Source organism: Brassica napus, chromosome A9 (genome assembly GCF_020379485.1).
Source record: "Brassica napus cultivar Da-Ae chromosome A9, Da-Ae, whole genome shotgun sequence".
Classification (NCBI taxonomy): Eukaryota; Viridiplantae; Streptophyta; class Magnoliopsida; order Brassicales; family Brassicaceae; genus Brassica; species Brassica napus.
In genome coordinates, this window is record NC_063442.1 from 44,595,303 (window position 1) to 44,615,143 (window position 19,841).

The 19,841-nt window shown below is 37.8% G+C and overlaps 7 protein-coding genes and 1 non-coding gene across 8 annotated transcripts; 5 read left to right on the forward strand and 3 right to left on the reverse strand.

The window, feature by feature from the left end:
• Positions 1-517: 517 nt before the first annotated feature.
• LOC106414786 (exopolygalacturonase clone GBGE184) lies at positions 518-2,393 on the forward strand. The gene is made up of 4 exons (XM_013855366.3): positions 518-786; positions 933-1,232; positions 1,345-1,848; positions 1,968-2,393. The coding sequence occupies exons 1-4, from the start codon at positions 586-588 to the stop codon at positions 2,217-2,219; spliced, it is 1,257 nt and encodes a 418-aa protein (XP_013710820.2). The 5' UTR covers positions 518-585; the 3' UTR covers positions 2,220-2,393.
• Positions 2,394-3,771: 1,378 nt separating this feature from the next.
• Positions 3,772-5,100, forward strand: LOC106415971 (60S ribosomal protein L19-1). The gene is made up of 5 exons (XM_013856785.3): positions 3,772-3,963; positions 4,144-4,266; positions 4,353-4,666; positions 4,752-4,828; positions 4,921-5,100. The coding sequence occupies exons 1-5, from the start codon at positions 3,852-3,854 to the stop codon at positions 4,946-4,948; spliced, it is 654 nt and encodes a 217-aa protein (XP_013712239.2). The 5' UTR covers positions 3,772-3,851; the 3' UTR covers positions 4,949-5,100.
• A 434-nt stretch (positions 5,101-5,534) lies between these two features.
• On the reverse strand, positions 5,535-5,607 carry TRNAK-CUU. Its single transcript has one exon. It is a non-coding gene; the product is annotated as a tRNA-Lys (tRNA).
• Positions 5,608-5,749: 142 nt separating this feature from the next.
• Positions 5,750-7,312, reverse strand: LOC106411577 (protein DEHYDRATION-INDUCED 19 homolog 2). Its single transcript, XM_013852363.3, has 4 exons — positions 7,126-7,312; positions 6,791-6,954; positions 6,372-6,449; positions 5,750-6,267 (listed from the first exon to the last, which is right to left on the reverse strand). Exons 1-4 carry the CDS (start codon positions 7,208-7,210, stop codon positions 5,911-5,913), a joined length of 684 nt encoding a protein of 227 aa, XP_013707817.2. The 5' UTR covers positions 7,211-7,312; the 3' UTR covers positions 5,750-5,910.
• A 299-nt stretch (positions 7,313-7,611) lies between these two features.
• LOC106369300 (protein MRG2) lies at positions 7,612-9,972 on the forward strand. Its single transcript, XM_048742012.1, has 10 exons — positions 7,612-7,930; positions 8,013-8,066; positions 8,219-8,232; positions 8,448-8,581; positions 8,685-8,740; positions 8,839-8,943; positions 9,018-9,097; positions 9,199-9,368; positions 9,482-9,566; positions 9,674-9,972. The coding sequence occupies exons 1-10, from the start codon at positions 7,718-7,720 to the stop codon at positions 9,753-9,755; spliced, it is 993 nt and encodes a 330-aa protein (XP_048597969.1). The 5' UTR covers positions 7,612-7,717; the 3' UTR covers positions 9,756-9,972.
• Positions 9,973-10,179: 207 nt separating this feature from the next.
• On the reverse strand, positions 10,180-12,850 carry LOC106414733 (probable galacturonosyltransferase-like 5). Its single transcript, XM_013855331.3, has one exon. The coding sequence runs from the start codon at positions 11,415-11,417 to the stop codon at positions 10,323-10,325; it is 1,095 nt and encodes a 364-aa protein (XP_013710785.2). The 5' UTR covers positions 11,418-12,850; the 3' UTR covers positions 10,180-10,322.
• An 826-nt stretch (positions 12,851-13,676) lies between these two features.
• On the forward strand, positions 13,677-14,977 carry BNAA09G51220D. The gene has a single exon (XM_013804862.3). It carries the CDS (start codon positions 14,333-14,335, stop codon positions 14,870-14,872), a length of 540 nt encoding a protein of 179 aa, XP_013660316.1. The 5' UTR covers positions 13,677-14,332; the 3' UTR covers positions 14,873-14,977.
• A 1,470-nt stretch (positions 14,978-16,447) lies between these two features.
• Positions 16,448-19,256, forward strand: BNAA09G51230D (phospholipase A1 PLIP2, chloroplastic). The gene is made up of 3 exons (XM_013809435.3): positions 16,448-17,378; positions 17,468-17,890; positions 18,021-19,256. Exons 1-3 carry the CDS (start codon positions 16,758-16,760, stop codon positions 19,032-19,034), a joined length of 2,058 nt encoding a protein of 685 aa, XP_013664889.2. The 5' UTR covers positions 16,448-16,757; the 3' UTR covers positions 19,035-19,256.
• Positions 19,257-19,841: the final 585 nt, after the last annotated feature.

Consider the following 19,841-nt stretch of genomic DNA (forward strand, 5'->3'; position numbering starts at 1 on the left):
AAATCTGAATTTTTTTTTCATCAAAAGAAAAAACTGAATTTTTATATATCTGGGGTTTAGTCTGGATTTCAGTATAAACAATTTCGTAGCAAAAAAAAACAATTTAGTTGCAAAAATACAAAACTTTGTTATTTACACAGAATTCGTTGAGAAAGAAACGAAAATCATAAACAAATGGTAGATAATTGCTTGCAGTTATGAAAGATGCGTTCCAAAAAAAAAATTGCTTGCAGTTATAGATTGTTAATTAATCTAGCAATGCTGATTATTCTTAACCAGTTAATCAATATATTTGTTTTTCTTATATATAAAACTGACCGTGAAATCAGAACGTTATTACTTAACGTTGGGTGGTGAGCCATCCGCAAAAGAAGATGCAATCACACACTGATATTTCCCTGAAACCATTACTTTAAAACATACTTAAATCCATAAATAGAATACAAACCAACCCTATAAAACACATCATCAATCCTCCAATAATCAAAAAGAAAAAATCCTCCAATAATCAAATCAATATATATATTTGTGTACACTTTTTAAAAAGAAGACAAAAGAAAAGAAAAAAAAATATTGATTATAACAATGGCTAATGGAAGAAGGTTGCTCGCTAAGGCAAATGATAGTAAAGTAGGTTCGTTAATTCTAATGGCCGTAGTGTTTGGTTCTTGCCTGGCTAATGGTGAATATCTCGGTGGCGGACGTGGCCTTTCCGGTAGTTCCGGCGCGGTCTTTGATATTACTAAGTTTGGGGCCGTGGGAGATGGTGCCACCAACACTTTCAAGGTAAGATGTCTTAAAATTTAGGGATTAGCTTGAGTTTCGCCTTATAACCTTTTGGTTATTAATTAGTAAATTACATGTGACAAAGAGCATTGATCCAATAATAAAGTGTTCTTCTAAAAAGTTGGATGACATGCAATAATACGCAGGCGTTTTTGAAAGCATGGATCCAAGTGTGTGACAGCCCTGTACCGGCAACGCTACTAGTCCCTGCAGGACAATACTTGGCTGGTCCAGTTATTTTTGCTGGTCCATGCAAGAGCAGAGTAACTGTCGAAGTTCAAGGCACGATCATCGCTACAACAAGTGGATATGCAACCCCCGAATGGTTCTTATTCGAGCGTGTCAACGATGTCCTTCTCACCGGAACCGGCACATTCAACGGCAAAGGTGAAGACATATGGAAAGAAGGTTGTGGCAAAAAGACCAATTGCAATCTTCCTCCAACGGTATAAATTAATTATATAATATAATATAATATAATATAATATAATATAATAATAATATATCACTGAATGTTATATTTTTTTACCAATCACTCGTACCTACGTACACATGCAGTCTCTAAAATTCAGAAACTTGAAAAATCTTGAAGTCAGCGGCATCACATCGGTCAACTCAAAAGCCTTCCACATGTTCTTGGTGAAAACCGAGTTTGTCAACATCCACAACATTAAGCTTCTCGCGCCTGCTGAAAGTCCTAATACTGATGGTATCCATTTGAGCAATGCGGACCACGTTAGCATTACGAACAGTAAAATGGCGACAGGAGATGATTGTGTTTCAATTGGTCGTGGCTCCAACAATGTAACCATCCAAGGTATTATTTGTGGTCCAGGACACGGTATAAGTATTGGTAGTCTTGGTAAGTACAAGAAGGAGGAGGACGTTTCCGGCATTCACGTTAGCAATTGCACGATGATAGAGACCGACAATGGTCTTAGAATCAAGACTTGGGGTGGCTCAGATCCAAGCAAGGCTGCGGACATTAAATTTGAAAACATTCAAATGCAAAGTGTCAAGAACCCAATCATCATTGACCAAAACTACGGTTCAAGAGGCGGAGTAAGTATATATAAGCTATAACCGAGAAAATCTGAAACCCAAAGTCAAATTAATCTCTTACATTCAATAACTTACCAAATTCTATATTTTATTTATTTATTGTGTGTGTGTGTTTGTAGGATTCACAAGTTGCCGTAAGCGATGTGTTGTTCTCGAACATAAGAGGAACAACAATTACACATAATGTTGTTCAGCTCAATTGCAGCAAATCGGTACCGTGCGCAGGAGTCAATGTTGTTGACGTGAACTTGAACTACGTAGGCAAGAAAGGAAAAAAACAGTCGGCGTCAGGAGGTTTGGTTGGAGCTATTTGTGACAACGCTAAGGTTGTCTTTGGTGGACAACTTAGCTTCCCAACGTGTGCCAAATGATTTTTTTTGGTATAAATAATTTAATAGTGAAAAATCAAAAGTTTCACAAACGTTTGTTTCGTTTGTTGGTTAGTTTGAAAATTTACCAACAAAAAATAAGCATTAGAATATTTGACTTTTGATAATGTTTTCTCCTATCTTTTTATATTTTTATTTCTACTTATGGAGGTAATGTATAATAGAGGGATCCTTAAGCTGATTGTCCTGGTTAGAAATCTGGTCTGTGAGTATTACTGTATAACGTATACACACATTTTATTCACAATAGAATTACTCTATTTAGTTGCACAAAAAAATAATTACTCTACCTAAAGGAACTAATTGAAGAAACAAACAAAACATCAGATAATCAAAGCTTCCTTTGCTTAACCTAATCTCAGGAACAAGCACATAGAAAGATCATGCGAACTGAGATATCGATTTCCATCTCAAAAAACTTTTCCAATTAATTATAGTTTCAATTATTTTAATTTTACAGCAATCATATTTTTTGGGAAGGCTGAGTTAGATATATAAATTCTCCACCTCTTAAATTTATTTGACAAGTTGTAATTGTTTTAGATTTATGTTGATTTTCCCAGTACTGTCCCGATAATTGTGATTATCTGAAGCCAAAATCCTTTTTATCATGTATAATATAAATATGTTGACTAACTGTTTTTAAATAAAAATACATATGTAAATGCGGATCCAAGATAACAAAATACAAAGAAATTTTGGGAGCTACTAAAAACAATCGATTATTCAACTCAACTCAACTCAACTCCATAGAATAACGTACGGATTTAGGCATGGCCTTCTTTTAAACATGAACTACAAAGCCTGCATAATATGTTGAGTAAATTCACTAGGTGGAAAATCAAGGTCGAGATGCGAATCACAAATAGATGTGCGTTTCTCATTACTAGGAGTGCTACTTTACCTCAGTGGGGGCAGTTTTATGTTGCTAGGGGTTTCCCGTTTCCCTCATTGGTTAGGTAAGTTAATTTACTAGCTGATGAGAAAATGTGATCATCTTTTTGATCTTTCTATTGTCTTTATTCTCATAAAAGCTGTGGTAGATATCTTTTGTGACCATTGTGTTTGTGTTGGCACTTTTTTGAATGTAATTATGGGATGGATGTTTTGAATGCTTGTAAGAACGTTTGTTCTTGGGCTACCTTTAAAACAAAAACATATGGATTTAGGCTTTGTACCAAAACGTTTCTATTGCAGATTGTTTTTGTCACTTGTCAGTAAAACAAACAATGGATTCAAACTTAAAAGTAGTTTACACTTCAAAAAAGGAGACACTTTCATATTTACAAATATATTTTCATGAAAAAATAGTATAAAAAATGATACCTATATTATAAAAATCTACAGTTTCTTTATAGTGTTTCGTGTGACTGAATATTTCACCAGGGTAAAAGAAAACACCAACGCAAATACGTAAGAGAGTATTGTTAAAATTTCTTTTCAGATGGGCTTTTCAGAAAGCCCAAGTTTCTTTTAAAATATAAAGCCCAATGGACTCCTCGGAGAGCTGAAACCCTAGAGAATTAAAGAAATATATATATATATATATAAACTCTTTCGTCTGCTCGGAGAAGCAGTTCTCCTCCGCCACACCAATACCAAATCCTCGCGAAAATGGTGTCTCTGAAGATCCAGAAGCGGCTCGCCGCGTCGGTGATGAAGTGCGGGAAGGGCAAAGTCTGGCTCGATCCGAATGAATCTCAAGACATCTCCATGGCCAACTCTCGTATGTTTCTTTCATTTTCATTCTTATCCTCTCTTGTATTCAATTTGGAATCTACAAATGTAAAGCTATTAGTGGTTGATGTTGCTTGATTAGGTGGATATAATAGTGGTTTATGTATCATGCTGATTAATAGCTCTGATAATCTAAGAGAGTGATTGGTTTGGTTTTGAAAATGTCTAGGTCAAAACATCAGGAAGCTTGTGAAGGACGGTTTCATCATCAGGAAACCAACCAAGATCCACTCTCGCTCCAGAGCACGTCGTATGAAGATTGCCAAGATGAAGGGTCGTCACTCTGGATACGGTAAGCATCCCCTTCTTGTTTTTGCCTGAATTGAAAATATAATATTTTTATAATGATTGATGACATTTTGTCTATTGGTTGAAAAGGTAAGAGGAAGGGTACCCGTGAAGCTAGGTTGCCTACTAAGGTACTCTGGATGCGCAGGATGCGTGTGCTGAGGCGTCTCTTGAAGAAGTACCGAGAGTCGAAGAAGATTGACAAGCACATGTACCATGACATGTACATGCGTGTCAAGGGTAACGTGTTTAAGAACAAGCGTGTCTTGATGGAGAGCATCCACAAGTCTAAGGCCGAGAAGGCAAGAGAGAAGACTTTGTCTGATCAGTTTGAGGCTAAGAGGGCTAAGAACAAGGCTAGCCGAGAGAGGAAACATGCTAGGAGAGAAGAGCGTCTTGCTAAGGTACTAACTTAACTTCATGGTTGTAAATTAAAATTTTTCCTTTTGAGTTTGATTGCGGATTGTTGAATATTGGTTTGTGGTGCAGGGTCCTGGAGGAGATGTTGCCCCTGCAACTGCACCACCAGCTGCTGCTGCTGCTACTACTACTGCTCAAACTGCAGAGTAAGTCTGATCTCCGTGGTGATATCAATTTGAGTATTTGTTTTGAATTGATTAGCATCTACTAATTCATTTACGGGTCTGTGCTTGTGTAGGGTGCCAAAGAAGAAGTCCAAGAAGTGAAGAGGATATAGTGATCAAGCTATATAGATCATTTCACTTGACTTGAGAAGTTTTTGAATGTTTTATGAAGTTGGTTTTGTTGAAATACTTTCTTTGCCCGAAAAACATTAAGTTGTGTCAGTTAATTGGTTATGGTTTCACATTTTAAGCTCCTCAGTGTCCGACCTATTTATTATGCTTCCATTCCTTAGTTGCATCAAAATTTGTGAAATTTAAACCTACCATCACTTAATTGTTAACCTATGTTTAAAGGACTTCAACTTAAATGCGTAATTTCACAAAAGAATTCTTAGTGGAGGCAAATTCTTAATACAGTATTAGATATGACGGCTGAGACAGGTGGGGGTTGTTAGGCTTCATGCGGCCATGATTCTCATTGGTAGTGAGTGCCATATGAAACAAGCATACATGATTCTCACTGGTAGTGAGAGCCATATGAAACAAGCGAACGTTTTTGACGCTATATAGAAAACCCCTTTAACATAAGAAGATTAAAGCTTTTATAGAAACTGGGTTCTTTGTTATTTTGAAACAGCTGAACTGCAGTGAAAAAATTAGTTTCTCAGGTTCCATCAAAAATAATAAACGCTCACCGTGGGGCTCGAACCCACGACCACAAGGTTAAGAGCCTTGCGCTCTACCAACTGAGCTAGACGGGCTTGATGACTGTCTAACAAGTTTTCCAACTTTGGCGCTTAAAGCACAGTGTAAGCTTAACTTCCAAAGGCTGGGACAGGCAAGTGTTGAAGGCAAGTGCCTTGAAAGGAAAGAGCTGTACAATTAAGATTCTTCGTGCAGACAAAACTGAAAACGCATTGGCTTATAATATTACGAGACTAAACCTATATTAACGTCTGAGAAACAGATAAAACAGAACTGAACAAAGTTACAACAATGCCAATGACTTGCCTTTGCCATTACAGGCTTCACATCTTTATTTTGCTTTTATTTTATCTTTAATCTCAGAAGAAGTCGCATCCATCATCATCAAACATGGCTGATGACAACAGTCCCTGTACAAACTCACACTTCTTTGCCTTCTCCAGTTGTTCAGTATCCGATAAAGCTGTGGAAGATGCCCTGTCTTTTACGGTAGAGGAATCCTCAATCAAAGCCTTGTCTTCTACACTTGAATCAACCTGCACAGTCTTGGTTGGCTTTGGCAATGGAGGACTGTTGAGGAAAGATAAGAACTGGTCCGCAACAACAGCTTTAGAAGTATGATGATTGATAGATGGCGGCATGTCATCGTGGAAAGATTGAAGATATTTATCTGATGAGTATGGATCGTCCATGTAAGATGTCTGCTTCTGCTCACTGTAAAGTTTCTGTCAAGGAAACTCTCTAATAAATTGCATTCACTTCTTTATAGACTCTAGAAAATTGGCAAAAAAGTGACGTTTGTGAAATGAAAAAAGGATATCTTTAAGACATCTCTATGGTATGTGGTTATATGATCCACCATGTGCATCTTCACCCTTTTGCTACAAACCGGGCATACCTACAAATCATAAACAACAACAAAAAATCTAAATATAAGATGTTATAACAAATCACTGAACCGGAATCAATCATTCACCTCTTAAGTAAGTATGTAAAGCCAAAAACGTTTCCAAGATCAAGTGCTATGTTTCTCATTTTGAAACCATTTCACAATTTCAATTCGATTCTAAAGGATAAGTCTAAATACTGATATTCAATTAGAAGACTGAGGGGACATGTTTCTTCACAATCCTACTCACTAGACTTAGAGCAAGTAAGTGAACCTTTCAATCAATATCTAAAATACTTCAATGTCTAATAGTAAATAATATGGAGAGAGAGGATGTGAGTTTGACATACCCCATGGGTAGCTTCAAGCTGATGCTCCTCGTCGATATGGTGACAGAGTTCGACTAAATCATAATCATCGGAACAAAACGGACATTGGTAGTCCACTTCAACATCATCATCATCATCATCATCATCATAATCTTCATCAAATTCTCCCGAATCTCGATAAGAACCTGATGAAATTCGAGAAAGAAAAGAAAAAAGGTCTTTTGTCATCTAAATTAAACGTAAAGCTTCAATCTTTCTTAACACAAAAAAAAAAAAAAAAATTAGAAACCCAATTCAGACCCATCAACCCTAAAAATGAAAATTTAGAAATTGAAAAGGGAATTTGGGATAATAACCAGATTGATACTTAGCAGCTGTCGTTGCTGATCGATAGCTTCTCGAAGAACCAGAAGAGGAGACAGCCCACATATCGTCTTCCATCTTTCGATTCAGACAACGCTTTTGAAATTAGGTAACTAATTAGAGCTCCTTGTCGTCGTTAACTAGCACATGTCTGCTTCGTACTCTTCTTGTTGAGAGACATTTTATAAACGGAGCGAGACTTAGTGGCCAAGAATACGCGGATTTTCTAAATTACCAAGGTACCCTTACACAGAAGAAGAACACAATCTCAAGTCTCAACAACCGACCCAGACTTTTCCAACCTCGTTGGTAGACACGGGGTGTTTGTGTCTTTTTCTCTTATAAAATACGGTTATTACTGCTTTGTCCCCCCCTAAGTAAATAATGGCCTACTTTGATAAAAAAAAAATTAAATGGGCTTTGCTTAAAGGCCCATTAGTCAGGGAAGTTTGATTATTCTTTCTTCCCGTCGCGTCGATTGGAAAAACCCCGGAAGCAATTTGGTGCCCCGTCGAGATTCGACGATCGTGTTTTGTTTCCCTTAACTCTCTTCACTCTTCTTCCTTCGTTCTCCACACCTTTCTAATGGGAAGCCATAGCAACGCCGAGAAAGATGAATCCGCCACCGAGACGGATGCTACGACACGGCGGGGCTCTCTCTCTGTTACAGAGTCCAACACCGATTGCGACGGAGACCACTTGCCTCCTCCTCCTCCTCCTCCTTCCGCGGACGTGAGTCAATTCGAAGAGGGAGAGAAAGTTTTAGCCAACCACAAAGGTTGTTTCTACGAAGCCAAGGTAATGTTATTTTTGTCTTAATTGGAGTTGTTGTTCTCTGGTTGCTTTTGTGTTTAAGTTTGATCTTTGTTTTGTGTTTCAGGTTCTTGAAATTGCATTTAAAGACAATGAATGGAACTATTATGTGCATTACATTGTAAGTGTAGATTTTATTTTGTTTTGCGTATAACCACGAATCTCTGTAAAAGCATAAACAAATAAAACACATTTATTGTTAATGCTGCCGTTATTATATTTTTGCCGTTTTCAATATGTAATCTTTTTATTTTCTTTGGTTTTTTATTACAGGGTTGGAACAAAAGGTTAGTAAACATTTCGACAATATTGTTACTTACTGCCGGCTTTTTATTGTCTGAATGATCTTTCTGTTGTTGTTGGTACATTGCATCATCGGTCTGAAAATCATTCTGCTGCTAAATCAAACGTTTGCCAAGATTACAAGTTTTTTTTGTTTCTAATGCATTGATAGTTTCATGGTTTGATTATTGTTGTAATGATTAGTTACTTGTTTGGACAGTTGGGACGAATGGATAGGTCATGGTTGTGTGTTGAAACACACCGAGGAGAATATTGAGGAACAGGGTATTAAGCAAGGAGTCAAGAGTGCTATGGCTTGGAGAGTGTCCAAGGTGAAACCTAGATGCCCTAGTGGTTAGTGTTCTGGGTCTTTTATTAGAGGCTTTGTTGCACGCTTTATATAGATCATATGCTTTAGATATTATCATCATCATTTTCTTGTTAATATATTTTGCAGTTGCTAGAGGAAGAAAGCGGAAACAAGATTCTGTTGATACACTAGTCTCTCCAATGGTGAGGATTTTCCTTTCATTTTTCTCTATATTCCAAGTTTGTTTTATTGTTTGCTGATCAGTTTTTGCCTGATTGTTTTTGTTGTTTGCTGGATACAGGAGGAGAATTTGGTTGCTACAGACAACCTTTTAACTTTCAATATCCCGTCAGCGTTGAAGAAGCAACTCATTGACGATTGTCAATTCGTTACTCAGATGCAAAAGGTTGTTCTCGATTCATTAGGTCCATATATCAAGGGATTTATCAGTGACATTTTTTGTAACATTTATGTGAGCAGCTTGTGGAACTTCCTCGCTCTCCTAATGTGGATGATATCTTGAAGAAGTACACTGACAGCAAAATGAAGAAAGATGGCAGGTAAGCGCTTTGTTGCTGTTGTTAATGTCATTTCCAACAGTTAAGAGTTATTGCAGGCTTGTTGTGATATAATATTACTTTCTTTTGGTGAGCTTATGCAGGGTAAGCAATTCAGTAGAGGAAATTCTGAAAGGTTTGCGTTGCTACTTTGACAATGCTTTGCCGGTGATGTTACTTTACAACAATGAGCGGAAGCAGTACGAGGAAAACATATCTGGGGATGTGTCTCCTTCAACTGTGTACGGAGCTGAACATTTGTTACGACTCTTTGGTAAGGCCACCTTCTTTGTAATCAGTATGCTGAATGTTACTCACCACAGCTAAGAGTATAAGACCTTTTATGTATATTGTTTCATGTCAAACTCTAATGATTGAGTTTTGCAGTGAAATTGCCGGAGTTGCTGATCCGTGTGAAAATGGCAGAGGAGACTTTGAAGGAATTGCAGGACGAGTTTGTTGATATCCTAAGGTTTGTTTTCTCTTCTCCTTCTTAATTTAGGCATTTTTTCTGTTCTGCATATTACAAATATTAAATAAAAATCTTTTTTCTTAATCTTAAAAAACTAATGATCATAGGTTCTTGAAGAATAACCAGAGTTCGTTATTTGTATCAACATACAAAGCGGTTGAAGAAATGGAGGAACTCGTTTCTAAATGATGGTGTCATTGTAGTAAGTATATGCAGTGAACATTGTCTCTGTTGTTTAAGTATGTAATGTAACGAGAGAGCTTGTCCTAAGTTTCTACGTATAGATATTAAAATGATGAACATTGTTATTCTACGTATAGATTCGGTCTGTATTATTAAAATGATGAACATTGTTAATTATTGTCTACTGCATACACTTGTTCTCCCTTAGTTATAGGGGTTTCTCTTTGTTGTTGTGCAAGGCATGAAAAGTCTTTTCTCGGCTTCATGTTTGTTGTTAACAGATTTTATGAAATACTTGTGTTATGGTACAATTATCACTCTTTCTGTTGCATAATTTTTAGTTACAGATTAATGATTAAGAAATATTTTTAGACATGAAAGTGTAGAAAAAAACAATTAAATTATTGAATAAAGAAAACATAGCTAACTATTTTTCAAACAATTCAAAATATTTATTTATTTCTCTAACATAAAAATATATTTAGTCGCCAGTACACTAAAAACTAGCGTCAATGGGACAAACGGCAGTGCATTTGAACAGAGTTTACCGCGCGAATAGGTCAAGCATTGACGTCAATGCGAACGTTTATACAAGTCATAAGGTTCCCACAACGAGTCCAAGGGACACGGATGCTTCGCATCAATCCTAGACCAAGGCTTGCCACTACCAGACCAATGTAGCAAACTCACCGGACCCTCATGCATATCACGGCAGCTACCTTTAACCTTATCCCCACCGAGCCCATGCTGATTCCACCGATGCGAAATCGGAGCAACGTGACCGGCAAACACCAACAGATACGCAGGGAGAGAGCCCAGCTCGTAAATCCTCTCGGCCTTCTGAATCTCCATCCACTTCTCGATCGTCTCCGTGTACCCGAACCGTCTCCATTTCTCCAAATCCATCACCATCACTCCCGTGTTGAAGTAGCAAGGCTTCCTCCCTTTGAACGTCTCGTTATACCTCTCGTCGAACCAGAACGCTCCGTTGAAGTAGCTCGTGAAGTTCGCGTGGCAATACTCCGGAGCCCCGATCGTGCTCGGGCCTAGACCCGTTTTCCATAGATTCAGGATATCGTCGATGACGACGATATCTGAATCTAGGTAGATGACCCGGTCGACGCAAGGCTCGAGCAGCTCAGCGAGGTAGTTCCTCGCGTAGTTTAAGGGCTGCTCGAGCGCTTGCCTCACGGAGGAAGAGATGAAAGACTGTACCCTCTCAGGGGCAAAATAGTAAATCTTTAGATTGAGTTTCGGGAACGTTGATCTGATCACGGATTCGAGGCTCGTCTCGGACTCGGAGACGAGGAAGTGGAAGAAGATGCTCTCCGGGCAAGCCGAGTGTTGGAGGACGGAGTTCACGGCGGCGATTGAGCCGCGAAGGTAGACGAAGTCGAGAGTGATTGCCACGTGGACGTAAGAAGGGTTGCAGACGCCGGAATCGCCGCCGGAGAATCTGCATTCGGCGGCGTTGCGGAGTATCGGAGATTCTCTGTAGGAGAAGTTGCGGAGGGAGTGGTCGGAGGGTGATGGTGATGGTCTGAAGTAGGCGTCGAGGTGGGAAGATCGGATTGCCGCCGCCGGAGAAAAGGACTGGAGTGAGGGAGAGAGGAGGATCACCGCTAAAGCGGCGGAGAAGAAGCCGGAGAATTCTGTAAGCCAAAGCATCGAACACACTTAGAATGCTACTCTTCTGTGTGTAGTGTAGCTCAAGGTCTGTGTCTGTTTAAGGAAGAAGACGACCAGAGGAGGAAGACAATGCTGTAGAGACTATAGTTAATTGTTCTTTATATACGTATTTTATTATCCATTTCATTAATGATGTTTTTATTTATGGACTTTCTTATATCTAAAGTCAAATCTTCTATTTATGTCTCAAATTAACATTTAATTATGATATTTTGATTTGTCACACTAAAACAAGCTTAGCCATATGAAATCCAAGAAAGGCAGTAAGATATATTTTAATTTCTGATAATTGAAAATGATATATGTTATATATTTTCCGAAAATGGTTTCATTATTTTAATTATAATGTTTAATTAGTGGCTTATATTTAAGAAATATTACTGGTTTCATATATTACATAAAATTATCATATAAATATTTAGTATTTTAATTTAAGTGCTATTATAAAATCTAAAGAGATATATAAAAAAAATGAAGTGAAAGCTAAATGTTTTAATTTATGATGGTGAAATAGTGCTTTAAATATTAAATGTGGATAATTTAGTGCAGTTATTAACAAGTTGACTTGTGAAATTAAGGTTCTAGTAAAAGAGGACAAGTGAGCTGTTCTTGCATGTTTTCAAGAAGAAGACTAGAGGAAGATGACTTTTACATTCGATTTCTTTGTATAATGTTAATGAGAGTCATGCTGATATCCTTTGTATCTGTAACTATGAGACTCTGTGTTTGTTGGATCCTTTGATTCCTTGTTCGTATATAATATTCTCTTAGTGTTAAAAAGAAGAAGATATACGTTGTGAATTCGTCATATATTTATTGATTTCGTTGATATTACACAAAAGATTTTGAATAATAGAGAGTTAGGTCACTGGTGTTGGGAACTGAGATTAACATATAATGACGTTGAAGGTTTAAACCCATGATATATTTTTGAATAATAGAGGGTTAGGTCACTGGTGTTGGGAATTGAGATTAATATATAGTGACGTTAAAGGTTTAAACCTTTGATATCAATTAAAATTACTAAACCTTAGTTGCAAAAAAAAATTGCTAAACCTTGGGAATGAGCTCCCGCCAAATGACTAAATTATTGGACTGAATAGATAGTATATCTTAATATAATGTCACAGTTGAGATACTGTTTATTGCCAAGCTTAATTAGACTTAGAATTATGTAGCTTGACAAACAAGTAATCTATAGAACTATGTTTCAACGCCCTCTTCTTCGTCCCAACGCGATTCGAGGATTTTGGCAGCTTTCTCGTAATCTCAGTATTATAGTGACTCTGAAGATTCCCTATCTTCTCCAAACCTTCAGCGTCGTCAATCATTTGTGCTGTACGTAGTTTTAATTATCTTTACGAGATTGTCACAAGCTTTTTAAATTTGAATCTCCACGTCAACAAAATTAAAGGAATGGCGGGAAGTTTATTAATAGTTTAAATACTGTCCTACCTATCTTTTACGATGCTTTTACGATGCCTAGTGTCAAAACCAGCCTAATCAAAACTCGAGGTTAAATTTGTGAAGCTGATGACTTATCCCTTTTTGCAAGTCTGCAAGAGATGAATCGTTACTCAGAGTTTCCTCAACTTTGCAAGTTTAGTGAAAACATTTGTCATTTATATATATAATATAATCAAGGAACTCAGGAATGCCAGAGCCACAGAGGTGAACTACGAAGCACATCCAGTGAGAGATTAGATCGTCTTGTCTTTACTACGGATATATGCCATTTATAAAAGTTGTGCCTCGGTCGAACCTACAGCCACAAGTTGTGCTTTTCATTCTTTTATGAATTGAAAACACATAACAAAATCTGTGAGAGGACACGATCGCGTGGAAATTAAAGTATAACAATCGAGACAGCCGTAAGACATTATTCAACGGCAGCTAGCGAAACTAAGTCTTAAGCTTATTGTTATACAAGTCTCTTGATTTTTTGTAGTTGTACAATAATTATTTGATTACAACGAAGGTTCTACTGTATGTAATTAAATCTCTATTATACTTGTACAATTATTAATCAAGCCCAATCATTAAAATTGATTGTTAATTAATGCTTGAACTTAATAATTAAGTATCGAAAAAAGTATTTACCAGATCATATAATGTATTTTATACTGTATTTTAGTACTATCATATCTATTCATAAAAACAAATTTAAAGGACCGACCACGATTCTTCTTTACTATACTTGTTTTGTCACGAGGTTCATTGCGTTATTTAATCGCCCACTTTCTAATCTTTAATAACTGAATTGTAACTTTTGACTGATTTGAAAGCGGTGATAATCCTATACTAATAGAATAATATTTGGGAACGAAAATCACGTGGTCTGGAAACATGCTATAATACTACAATGCTTGTAACTGTATCGAGTATATGTCTCCTAAAATGTGGCTACAGCTTGAGGTAACACTTAGTTTTGAGAAGAAAAACGTTTTAATTGTTCACTGGAAGAATAGATAAATGATACTAATAGGTTTAGATTGATAAGAAAACTTAGTGAATAGTGAATATGGACCGATAGAAAATAATTTCTTAGTCTTCATTTTAAAAAAACAAACAAAGAAAATATACTTAGACAATTAAGAAACAAACAAAACGGCTGAACAGCTAAGATCTTGCCCGCGTACAGCCCTGAGAGGTCCCACTTGAAATCCATTCTTATGAAATAAGTTTTTGTTGTCCATAAACAACTTTACTAAATTGAATATTTATGTGTAAATCTCTATATTTCCGCGTCGACAACTGCAAAAGCTGCTTTCCTTTTGTATAAATACACACCAAGTGTTCACAACTTCTCCCATCAACACAACAATCACCTGAAAAACCAAAGCAACGACAAAGATCAAAGGGCTTACAGCTTCCATCACAACAAAGAAGTCTTCATGGGGGAAACAAAAAAGAAAAGCAGATCAATCACAAGACAAAGAGCTTGGAGTCTTGTAAGAATGGCTCTTCTATGGGGAAGAAAAGGTGGCATCTTCAAGAAGTGGCACATGTTCGAGCTACGTAACTTGTTCTCCAAGCATCTCAAAGCCCTAGCTCATCATTCTAACAGCTTTGACAACGGCCGTTATCTCGGTGAGAAACAGCTCTCTTTCGACGACACCCCGGTTTTTAACGTGAAGATGCATCGTCCTGCTTCCATGAGGTTCCTCTTGCCTTGCATTGCTCCTTCCGTTGACTTTGATTACGACTTTGAATTGGACGGTCAAGATGATACCGAATATGTTAAATCATACGGCTACTACAATGGTTCGTGCAATGAGAAATGTGATCGTGCGTCTCAGGATGATCATGAAAACGAAGAGGAGAAAGGGGTGGATGCGAGAGCAGATGAGTTTATTGCTAATTTCTATGAACAGATGAAGTTGCAGAGGCAAATCTCTTGTTTGAAATACAAAGAACACAATGAAGTCGTATGATGATAATTAACAAAAGGGTTTTCACTTTATTCACTATATAGATGTTTCTTGTCTTAATCCTCCTTTTTGTGTTTTCTTTTCAATTTTGGTGAAATACATTACATACATGCAAGATTGAGAGATACAATTTCACAGATTGTTAATTCATCATTCATATCAATATGAGACCTACAAAGTTTCTACCAATTAATTTATGTTTTCTTGGCCTATATACACAAAATAACGTTTGGTATTCGTAGCAAGAGATCCTTATTCGTTATCATGTGAACATTCACTCGTTGGGTAAAATGAATGTAAATTTCATTTTCATTTCCACTTGGTAATAAATTTTTTTCTACAGTTTTGAGTTGAAAAGCTACCCCTGACTAGCTTCGGAAGGTTTAATCCAATAAAAAAACAAAGCTTAATGACGAGAAAGAAGGACCAATCTAGGGATGTTATCTCCTCTTCGTTTACATCAAAAGCTCTACGAGCTTGCTTTAGCTCTCCTTGTATTGCCAAGAGTTCCCTACAACGGTTAAGTTTTTGAAAATCCTACATAAAACCAAATCAAAGAACACAGTTATACATAGAAGTTAGAACACAAAACCATAGCTGGGCCTAAGGGTTTCATTCGAGTAATTTACCTTGTGGATTAACTACAAGAAGTCATCAACTAGTAGGCTTCCTCGCTTTGAGTCAATATCTTAAGCCTCAGTTATGTAAAGTCAACTATACATTGTGCTCAGCTAAGAAAAAAAAATTGGCTACTTTTCAAACACAGTTAACTGCGTTATGAATTATGATGTTCTTAATATAAAAGATAGATCCTCACAAAGCTATATATTCTCAACATGTATATACATTTGAAATGTATCATGATAATCTGAAGGGGGAACCAAAGAAACAAGAAAAGAAGACTAATAGTTTCGTTTCGTGCAAGTACTTTGAATTTCGTTTTGGACATTACCTCACGAAAAAGCAACAAGACATGCACAAACACACAACAACAGTAAAAGACAAATCGCATTGAGCATTCTGATCCCGCTACGTATGCAATTGGATAGAACCCAAAATCTTGGAACACGTCACACTGTTTGTCCACCTATATCCATTTACACACTACTCTGACTCTGACGTGGCAGTCTTCCACTTTGTCCCGGTGGTCCCACGTGGATATTGTAGGAAACTTCCATTTTTAATCTTTATCAACTTGAAATATTTTTCTATAAATTGTAATATATAAAGTTAAATTCTGTCCAATACAAAATTTACTAAGGTGTTGAAACTTGAAACTAACCAACTACAGTATTTCCAAGCAAATAAAGTTAGATATGGAATGAAAGACTATAAATATTTCCCTTATGATAATAAATAATTTTGAATTTCTTTTTCTCAAGTCGGCAAATAGTCTGACCCAACTCGACTACCCCCTCGCTTGATGGGCCCTATGTGGGGTAAAACGTGTTGGGCGGATAGATAACTCACGCGTTTTACACGTCTGTATGTTTAAGCTAAACGACATCGTTTAATAATTCTCCGAGAAACTCTTCATTTGTTATATATTTTCTTGTTCAAATTAAAATATCGCAAAAGAGGTAGTCAAAAAAAAAAATCTCAAAAAGAAAAGCAAATAAAGTCGTCTTTTTCTAATTTAAAGAGATGAAAAGATCTCTCTCACACAGAAGTTTCCTGTCTTGGTAGATCTGATCGGCTGATAAACATTTCTTTCTTCTTCCCTTCTAAATTTTCTCATTTCTAATTCTTTCTGTGGAATAGATTTTACATTCCAATTTTTTTTTCAAAGATTGTTAATAATTCCAACTGTGAATAAGAATCGCTCCCAAAGGAACAGAAAAAATAAAATAAAAGCTTTTCTTTTTTATTGAGGAAAAAAAAAACAAAGATGGATAGTTTGTGTTTGAATACAAGCTTACACGGCGTAATTCCAGCGATCAAAGCGGTTGGAAGCGGCGTAAGCGGTTGTGGCGGAGGAGTTGTTGAAGTTAGAGCAACCGCAGCGGCGCCATCGCGAAAAAGAGGATCTTTTGGGTTCTCTTTCAAGCTCCCATTGACGCCGTTTTGGTCTCGCGGCGGTGGAATTGCGTCGAGGAGACGTAGTAGCAGCGGATTGGCTTTGGACGACGCCGTTTTGGTGGATTCTGGCGATTCGAGAACGCCAATCGCGGAGGAAACGCCGGCGGTGGAAATGGAGACGGGGAGGAGAAATGGGAGCTGGGTTTTGAAGATATTGGATGTGCAATCTTTGTGGAGAGACGGAGAGGTACAAGAAGAAGAAGACGATGATGAAGATGAAGAAGAAGAGGAAGAGGAGGATGGGGAGCGAAACGACGCCGTATCACCTGAAGAAGATGGTGGATGCGATGTATGTTACGAAGAAAACAAATTTAAGCTGGACAGAGACTCCTTCTCTAAATTGCTGAAAAGGGTTTCATTACCTGAATCAAAACTCTATGCTCAAATGTCTTATCTGGGAAACTTGGCTTATTCCATTTCTAAAATAAAGGTTCGAACTTTTAACTCTGTTTCTGTTTCTGTTTCGTTTGGTTTATGTTTCTACATTGTCTTTGTATTAATATCTTCTCTTTCCTTCAGCCTGCGAATCTTTCCAAATATTACGGCCTTAAGTTCGTAACTTCATCAGCCGAGAAAACAGAGTTAGCCTTAAAAGGTGAAGTTTCAGATGAGACCAAACCAAAGGTGGAAGAAGAAGAAGTTGAAAGCAACAAAGGTCGAAAGATCAGTGCTTCCGCCGCATATGAGATGGTTGCATCAGCTGCTTCTTACCTCCACTCTCGTACCAACAACATTCTTCCTTTCACTTCCTCCTCCAAAAACGATGAGAATTCATCATCAGAGGTTCCTTCTTGTTTAACCGACTCTGTTACTTCCGTTGTTGCTGCCCAAGAAAATGTCAAACAAGCTGTTGCTGACGACCTGAAATCAACAATCTCTTCCCCTTGCGATTGGTTTATATGCGATGATGATCAAACCCAAACCAGATTCGTTGTCATTCAAGTAAGCAAACGGAAAAATCTCAAAACTCTGTTTTTTTAGACAAACTCTGTTTTTACTCTGTTTCTTTTGGACAAACTCTGTTTTTTTTTTCTAGATTTCATTCTCTTAATGTTATGAACTTTGCGTGTAGGGATCTGAATCCCTAGCTTCGTGGCAAGCGAACCTCCTCTTCGAACCAATCGAATTCGAGGAGCTCGGTGTGATCGTCCACAGAGGAATATACGAAGCAGCTAAAGGAATGTACGAACAAATGCTACCTGAAGTCAAAGCCCACTTAAAAGCCCATAAAAACAGAGCTAACTTCCGTTTCACCGGACACTCACTAGGCGGAAGCTTATCCTTACTCCTAAACCTCATGCTACTCGTCCGAGGCGAAGTGCCCGCTTCTTCTCTACTCCCTGTTATAACATTCGGCGCTCCTTTCGTGCTATGCGGAGGAGATAATCTTCTCAAAAAGCTAGGCTTGCCTAAAAGCCATGTCCAAGCTGTAACAATGCACCGTGACATCGTCCCTAGAGCGTTCTCTTGTAACTACCCTTACCACGTGGCGGAGCTTCTCAAGGCTGTTAACGGCAACTTCCGTAGCCATCCTTGTCTCAACAAGCAGAGTGTGTTGTATTCTCCCATGGGAGAGCTTCTCATCCTTCAGCCTGATGAGTCCTTCTCCCCCGGACACGAGCTTCTTCCTCCGGGAAACGGTTTGTACCTTCTTGAAGATGCGGAGGAGGAAGAGAGGTTGAGAGCAGCGCAGACGGTGTTCTTGAACACGCCGCATCCGCTCGACATTCTCGGCGACAGGGCGGCGTACGGGTCGAGCGGGACCATACAGAGGGACCACGACATGAACTCATATCTGAAAGCGGTTAGGAGTGTGATAAGGAAAGAAGTGAGTCAGATAAGGAGGGAGAAGAGGGAGCATCGCCGGAGTCTCTGGTGGCCTATACTGGTGGCTAGAGAAAGCAGCGGGAGCTCGGGGAGACAAATCAACGGTCAGGATTTCTCGGGGATGATGAAGACAGGGAGGAAGTCGTTGCAGAGGTTTAGCCGCCTTGTGGCGTCTCAGCATATGCCTTTGATCGTTGTTCTGTTGGTTCCGGTTAAGTTGATGTTCCTTGGAGCTTTCAACGTCTTTGGGTTCCGTTGAAAATGGTTTGTTTGTTTTTTTTTCTGGCGGGTTAAAGTCGTTGTTGGCTTATACCGGTTTAGACCGGGTTCTGGTAATGACCAGGTTTAGATCATTCTTTATTCATGTGTATTTTGTTTGTATGTTGGGGGCCCGTTGGAAGCTTTTTCTTGTTAGATTCATTGGCTTATGCATAAAGATTGTGGAAAGTGACCAAAATCTATACAAATATTTGTGTGTATATATATATATTTTAAGTATGCAACAAGAGGGCAAAACCAATTTGATTAGTGTAGATTGATTACCAGTCAATCATGTGCACAGTCAGAGCCGGTCCTAGGTTTGAGAAGGCTAAAAGCAAAAAAAAAAATGTGGTCACTTATCAAAACAAAAAAGTAAAAAAATATGTACTACAGCAGATTCGAACAAATGTGGTCACTTATCAAAACAAAAAAGTAAAAAAATATGTACTACAGCAGATTCAAACCCAAGATGATGCAAGGAAATCTATTACCTCAGCGCTATACCACTAGACTAAGAAAGTTTTTAGTAATTTTGTGGCCGAAATATCTTCTTAAATTTGTCGGCTGGAAGCAAGGGTTTTATTGGCTTGGTCCAAGGGCCGGCTCTGTGCACAGTCATACTTAACCATGGTCATTGGATTCTTGTTCTTGATTCTGTTCTAGAAATTTATTATTCATTCGGATATTTAAAGGCTATTATCCAAAATAATTTTGGATCTTATTCAATTTCAGTTTTTAGTTAATTTGGGTTGTCAAAATTAAATATCAATTTTAAAATTTTGGATGATTCAAATAATTATAAATA

What these genes read in the sequence shown, in the direction of transcription:
- LOC106414786 (XM_013855366.3), top strand. Translation starts at nt 586, where the DNA reads ATGGCTAATGGAAGAAGGTTGCTCGCTAAGGCAAATGATAGTAAAGTA. An exon ending in GTGCCACCAACACTTTCAAG is followed by an intron (nt 787 to 932) that starts GTAAGATGTCTT and finishes AATAATACGCAG; the next exon opens with GCGTTTTTGAAAGCATGGAT. An exon ending in ATTGCAATCTTCCTCCAACG is followed by an intron (nt 1,233 to 1,344) that starts GTATAAATTAAT and finishes GTACACATGCAG; the next exon opens with TCTCTAAAATTCAGAAACTT.
- LOC106415971 (XM_013856785.3), top strand. Translation starts at nt 3,852, where the DNA reads ATGGTGTCTCTGAAGATCCAGAAGCGGCTCGCCGCGTCGGTGATGAAG. An exon ending in GGGTCGTCACTCTGGATACG is followed by an intron (nt 4,267 to 4,352) that starts GTAAGCATCCCC and finishes TTGGTTGAAAAG; the next exon opens with GTAAGAGGAAGGGTACCCGT. An exon ending in GAGAAGAGCGTCTTGCTAAG is followed by an intron (nt 4,667 to 4,751) that starts GTACTAACTTAA and finishes TTTGTGGTGCAG; the next exon opens with GGTCCTGGAGGAGATGTTGC.
- LOC106411577 (XM_013852363.3), bottom strand. Translation starts at nt 7,210, where the DNA reads ATGGAAGACGATATGTGGGCTGTCTCCTCTTCTGGTTCTTCGAGAAGC. An exon ending in AGCTTGAAGCTACCCATGGG is followed by an intron (nt 6,450 to 6,790) that starts GTATGTCAAACT and finishes TATGATTTGTAG; the next exon opens with GTATGCCCGGTTTGTAGCAA. An exon ending in ACCATAGAGATGTCTTAAAG is followed by an intron (nt 6,268 to 6,371) that starts ATATCCTTTTTT and finishes CAGAAACTTTAC; the next exon opens with AGTGAGCAGAAGCAGACATC.
- LOC106369300 (XM_048742012.1), top strand. Translation starts at nt 7,718, where the DNA reads ATGGGAAGCCATAGCAACGCCGAGAAAGATGAATCCGCCACCGAGACG. An exon ending in GAAACCTAGATGCCCTAGTG is followed by an intron (nt 8,582 to 8,684) that starts GTTAGTGTTCTG and finishes TATATTTTGCAG; the next exon opens with TTGCTAGAGGAAGAAAGCGG. An exon ending in GAGTTTGTTGATATCCTAAG is followed by an intron (nt 9,567 to 9,673) that starts GTTTGTTTTCTC and finishes TAATGATCATAG; the next exon opens with GTTCTTGAAGAATAACCAGA.
- LOC106414733 (XM_013855331.3), bottom strand. Translation starts at nt 11,417, where the DNA reads ATGCTTTGGCTTACAGAATTCTCCGGCTTCTTCTCCGCCGCTTTAGCG.
- BNAA09G51220D (XM_013804862.3), top strand. Translation starts at nt 14,333, where the DNA reads ATGGGGGAAACAAAAAAGAAAAGCAGATCAATCACAAGACAAAGAGCT.
- BNAA09G51230D (XM_013809435.3), top strand. Translation starts at nt 16,758, where the DNA reads ATGGATAGTTTGTGTTTGAATACAAGCTTACACGGCGTAATTCCAGCG. An exon ending in ATTCCATTTCTAAAATAAAG is followed by an intron (nt 17,379 to 17,467) that starts GTTCGAACTTTT and finishes TCTTTCCTTCAG; the next exon opens with CCTGCGAATCTTTCCAAATA. An exon ending in CCAGATTCGTTGTCATTCAA is followed by an intron (nt 17,891 to 18,020) that starts GTAAGCAAACGG and finishes CTTTGCGTGTAG; the next exon opens with GGATCTGAATCCCTAGCTTC.